Source organism: Cryptomeria japonica, chromosome 11 (assembly GCF_030272615.1).
Source record: "Cryptomeria japonica chromosome 11, Sugi_1.0, whole genome shotgun sequence".
Classification (NCBI taxonomy): domain Eukaryota; kingdom Viridiplantae; phylum Streptophyta; class Pinopsida; order Cupressales; family Cupressaceae; genus Cryptomeria; species Cryptomeria japonica.
The window spans coordinates 491,748,864-491,754,461 of NC_081415.1; the positions used below are offsets into that span (position 1 = coordinate 491,748,864).

The 5,598-nt window shown below is 33.6% G+C and overlaps 1 protein-coding gene across 4 annotated transcripts; it reads left to right on the forward strand.

Annotated features, from left to right (window-relative positions):
• The first annotated feature begins 500 nt into the window (after positions 1-500).
• Positions 501-4,904, forward strand: LOC131859911 (uncharacterized). 4 transcript variants are annotated; one of them, XR_009359489.1, is made up of 2 exons: positions 501-867; positions 1,864-2,273. XR_009359489.1 is itself a non-coding variant. In XM_059214187.1 (2 exons), the coding sequence occupies exons 1-2, from the start codon at positions 708-710 to the stop codon at positions 4,615-4,617; spliced, it is 411 nt and encodes a 136-aa protein (XP_059070170.1). In that variant the 5' UTR covers positions 501-707; the 3' UTR covers positions 4,618-4,904. The 4 variants fall into 4 exon arrangements, 1 of the variants encoding a protein (XP_059070170.1); XR_009359490.1 differs by having other exon boundaries at positions 1,934-2,273; XR_009359491.1 differs by lacking the exon at positions 1,864-2,273 and adding an exon at positions 1,160-1,849.
• Positions 4,905-5,598: the final 694 nt, after the last annotated feature.

Genomic DNA, 5,598 nt, shown 5'->3' on the forward strand with positions numbered 1-5,598 from the left:
TCTTTTCCTCTTGGAGATTTGCACCTTATGGTCTAATTTTCCTTCCCAACTTCTTGAATTAAATTTTTTATATTTTGTTTCTATATTATTGATTTATTTTTTTAAGATCATTTTACTTTTTAAGCATGATTGTAGTTATATCTACTAATAATTGATAATTAAAATTTGTAATGTGAATCATGTAGCCATTGTTTTAACTTCTTATGTCTACAAAACCTCCTTGAAGCCTATGTGAATCATATGTGAATCATTTAACTTCTTATGTCATGATAAACCCATATAAAGGATAATACATATGGTTGTAAAAGCATGTTTTAACCTTTGGTTGATTTATGCATGAACATATATCATGCATAAATTGTTGGAACGGAAAGAAGAGGTGGAGTGAGTTTAACTCGTAGTTCTCTGTTGTTAGCTTAAATGCAAAACATGCAACGCCTGTTCTGATTGCGGTGCAACTGTAATCTCACCGTAAATCATGGAGTAAATGGAAGCTAACAAAAAAAGAAAAGAAAACTATTGTAAACCCACAACTGTAAAATTTGATGCAATTAACTGTATATATATATAGTGCATTGGCGGGAAACCTTTGTTCTTGCATAGCCAACTCTTGTCTATAGGCAGCGAGCAAATTTAACCACACACTCTTTGTCCTCTGGATCACCCTCTGCTATTACTTTTAGGGTTATAGATTCTAATCTATAACTATGTTTTCTCCTTGTTATCTTGAGGGCCACATGCCTAGAACCCTGATCCAGATGACAAAGAATGTCTGTTTAAATTTTTTGCTGATCTCATACACACTGCACAGTCATGTCTGCTTTAGGGGACAATTGAAGGACTCGTTGAAGCGGCAGTCGTGGAGAGGTAGGCAATCAAGTTTATGGAATTTAGCTATACAATTCCCAATTCTGCTTGCTTGCTTGAAAGTTTTCTTTGCAATGCCTTATAATTCAGTTGTGTCTTGCAATCACCGTATTCTATGAGATAACTTTCTGGTTGTGCATTGTGCAAAATATGTTAATGGACAATAATCTACTATTCTGTAGAAATCTTGAACCGAGATTATTTATTTTGATAGGATATAGGATGTATTGTTAACAGAATTTCTTGATGTCTAATTAATTGCTATCAAATGATTTTGGGAAGCGCAAATTAGTGGCTCAAGATTGTGGGAGTGCACCAAATGAAGAAGAGGAGAAGTTGGGTGTATTATGCATTAAGAAGGAAACCCATTACAGACAATTAGAGAAATCAATTAATGGGTTCTATTCAATATTGCCATGTCTTATGCTTACGATTTTCTTTAGATTTCGTCTATCTGAATACATCAGTTAAGATGTAGATGCAAGCATATATAGTTGTTAACATTTGGCTTTATATCTAAGAGGACTGATTTGAATATTCCCTTGGATGTATGAAGTCTCATATTACTATATTGGTCTTTATCACCATAACTACAATTTGTTTCCTATGCTCTATGAAATTTTTGTCATACAAGAGAAACTAGAGCTTGAACTCGGATTCTTGGATTACTGTACAAGCATTTTCTTCCCCTGTATAGTTCAATCGTTTCACATAGCTCTTAAATATTAAATGCCATTTTCATTCGATTGCATGTTCTGGGGTTCTCACATAGCCAATTCTTGTTTATCGGCACCAAGAAAGAAGTCCAAAGTCTCTTTAATCCACTTTTTGGATTGCTATTGCAATTGATACTGATTCTGAATCCCAGCATGTTATGTAAAAGGGTCTTATTAGTTGGGGACTTTTGCTTAGAGTTCATATTACTAGTGAAAATGGAACATATATCACTAACCATGCATGAATTAAATCATTGTGGCTTAAATGACTATTATGCAGAGAGTCTTCTGTGATCTCCATTCTCTCTCCAGCAGATATTTGGTCTGTTGCATCCATTGCCTTTGAACAGTCAAGACAGGGCTGTAAATCACCTAGGCTTAATGATGGAACTCTTTGGTGTGATGCCCAAGAGAAGACAGCAGTTTAGTTAGAAAGAATGTGAAAACCTAAAGAAAATGTTGCTATTTAATGCCCAATGTATCAAAGTGACGTGGATAAATCATGAAATGTTGTAAGAATTTGTGAAGCAAGAAGCCAACAACGGCCTAAGAAATAATGCTGAAATATTGTCATGGACGTTTGAAGCTTCCTGTTACTATTTCTGCCATGTTTTTTTGTGAATTTCTGTCATACAAGAAGATTCTTGGACTAGTGTAGCAACTTATGAGAATCTGTGGATGAAAATATGAATTTAAGTATGAGAATCTGTGGATGAAAATATGAATTTAAATGTAGAAGCAAGAAGCCAACAATGATGCTGAAATATTGCCATGGATGTATGGTCTTCATCACCGTAATTACTATTTCTGCCCTGTTTTTCTGAATCTTTTGCTGAAAATATGAATTTAAATGTAGAAGCATTTCCCCACATTGCAACTTCAATCATGTGCAGAGATTTTCAATATTAAATGTTTTTTTCAATGTTATATGCAGTAAGTTCTGATTCTTTTGATATCACCTGTTTGAATTGCATGTTTTATCCTTAAGATTCCTACTGTCTGGTTACTTTAGTTAAGATGGCAATGCAAGCATAGAATAATCATGAATAGTTGTGACATTTGGTATCATTTCTAAGAATACTGATTTGAGTCTATTTTTATTTTGTTGAATTTGTCATTGTCCATTCATAGAATGAACATATTAGAAGTTTACATATCCTTATATTTCTATTTATGACAGACATTTCATATCTAAGATTTGCCAACCATTTTAAGAATGATTCTTTATGATGGCATATTGGATGAACATTTAACTCTATATATATATATATATATATATATAATTTCAGTTAATTAGTGTGCTCACTATTTGAAATTATACATAGATCCAAGATTTTCTCCAAATAAAAATTGAGCCTTTCAGAATTAAATCGTAGCTTTATGGAAATAAAATAATCCATTGATATGTCTTATAACTTGTAGAATTGAATTGACAAAATGGTGACTTTCAAAACATGATTTCATCATTAATCAACTCTTCATGGCCTTGGGTGTCTTCATAGATGATATTTCTAAGCATGTAATGAACTTCATTTAACTTTTGATGCAATGGTTTTTTTTAAAGCTCCAAATTGTCATGTTCTTAGAGTAAAATTTCCTTATATGTTATCTCCAAATTTTAATGCTACGATTTCATATAAGTGAAAGAGGGTTAGTTGGAGACAATCAAATATTTTTTATTCTATTTTACTGTCATACTTGTTCCAGCTTTTATTTATGTTTCTTGTGTGAAACTACTAAAACCTAGATATCTAAATCAATCACATTTGGAAGGGAGGTGGAGAAATCATGCTCTTGAAAATTTTAGAAAGGAAAATCAAGCATATTATATTATTTAAAACTAATTTAGGGAAATATTTTATGTTATCTTATGAAAAGTATCTTTGAAAAAATCCAATTTGAATGGTAAAAGAAAGGAGGGTTTTTTGTTGTTTTGCTTGGCTTGTCTTGGGGATTAATGATTTTCAAACTTCTTTCTAAGTATCACTTCTTGGTATTGTTCTTGTGGTTTAATTAATCTTTGAAATGTCTTTGTAAAAGTCTAGTTTGAATAAAAAAACATTAAAGAAGGTTTTTCATTTTAAGAAAAAAAAAAGAAGTGAATCTACTTGAAACCCTTTCTTGCTTAGGAGATTGCAAAATGATTGGTTGAAGTTTTAGGATTGGAATTGTGTGGATATTTCATGCTTGCATTGAGGATATATAAGATTTGCAACTTTCTTGCTAAACATCATTTCTTGGAGGATTATTATGTATAAATGGACACCTTGATTCATGATAATTATTATTTTTTTGCTTGTGTTAAAGACTTGCTTGAATTTTTTATTAGAAAACTATTTCTTAGAAATGAGTAGAACTTAGTTTGTAGTTTACTTTATTTCAAATGTATAACAAATTTGGTAAATCAATTTTTGGAAATTTACCTTCGAAATGAAATGAATACATTTTAGTGATGTTATATAGATGTAAAGAAAGAAGGTGTTTTTAGCATTTTGATCATGAAGAAATATAAAAGGTTCATTAATTTTTGAAAATACCAAATTCCTAATTTTTCAAATTTAAAACCTTTCAATTATTATGGTTACCTTGGGATGTATGTTAAGTGTAAAATTGTATCTTTCTCCATCGAATGGCTAATTACACAAGTTCATTGCCTTAGAATGCATGATAATAATGATTAAGAAATTATCTTCTTAAGGGGATGCACATGGTAAAGGAAATCTGTTTTCATATCTTGCGAGGACTTGACTTCTTGCATGGGAAACTTTCAATTCTTCACACAGATCTCAAACCGGAAAACATTCTTTTGCCATCCACCATTGACCCCGAAAAAGATCCAAAGAAGCTTGCTGTCCCACTTATACCGTCTTCTAACAAAGGTAAATCCCCCATTGCTACAAGCTCATCTTCTGGATCAAATATTTGCAAGACAGGAAATCAGCAGATGGGATTGAAACAGAAGGGGAAATTAGTAGCTCAAGATTGTGGGATTGCAGCAAAGGATGAAGAGGAGAAGTTGGGCATCGAAGCCTGAGCTGTACAAAGAAGGATATGGAGCAACAAAAAGATCTTGTCTGGGGCCTGTGAAGGAAACCTTGCACAGAGAATTGGAGAGCTCAGTATCAACAGCCTTTCTGAGGAGCAGAGTTCAATGGCGTCCCTTGATCTTAAGTGCAAGATAGCTGATCTGGGTAATACAGTTATGTGAATCTGGATAAATCAAGAAATGGTGTAACAATCTGTGAAGCAAGAAGCCATGATTACTATTTGTCCCCTGTTTTCTGTGAAATTTATTTCATACACGAAGGTATGAACAAAGATTCTGTGAAATTTATTTCAATCGTTTTGCGGAGCTCTTTAATAATATTAAATGCCATTTATATTTTCTTGCAGATAATAGGCAATAAGTTCTGGTTATTATAATAAGAATCTTAATAATTTGGTGCCTTAAACTAGCCGGTCACTGATGGTACACAGTGTGTATATTACGGGATGGCTTAAACAGTACACACTAAGCTTTGACTGCTTAGGTGGGCCCCTCAAGTTGTCCCGTTTGCTGTTCCCCTTCCCGTTACTCCGTTCGCCGTTACTTCCGCACGCACTTTATTTTTTGAACCGTTTTCCCGTCCGTAACATCTCCATAAGCAGGTTTCTGACCAAACAGTTTTCATTTGTGCATGTACTCCCAGCTTCTGCGAAAATGGGAGCTTTGGGATAGGATATGGACATTTGTTGAAGCGATTATTGTCAGATTTTTTATAGTCGCAAATGCTCTGGTAAACATGTATGCAAATATGTGGATGCATTGACAGGCTGTGTGAACTGTTTGATCAAAGAAATTCGGTCTCATTGACTGCTATTATTGCAGGATATGCACATTTGTTCAAAGGACTTGGAAACTTTCAAACAAACGCGATTCGCAGGTGTAAAGCTAAAGTCCGCAACTTCCGCCAGCAAACGGAAGGCATGGGCGTCTTCAGGAGGCAGTCGCACTGTGTCACCATATGCAACAAAC

What these genes read in the sequence shown, in the direction of transcription:
- LOC131859911 (XM_059214187.1), top strand. Translation starts at nt 708, where the DNA reads ATGTTTTCTCCTTGTTATCTTGAGGGCCACATGCCTAGAACCCTGATC. An exon ending in GAAGCGGCAGTCGTGGAGAG is followed by an intron (nt 868 to 4,366) that starts GTAGGCAATCAA and finishes TTCTTCACACAG; the next exon opens with ATCTCAAACCGGAAAACATT.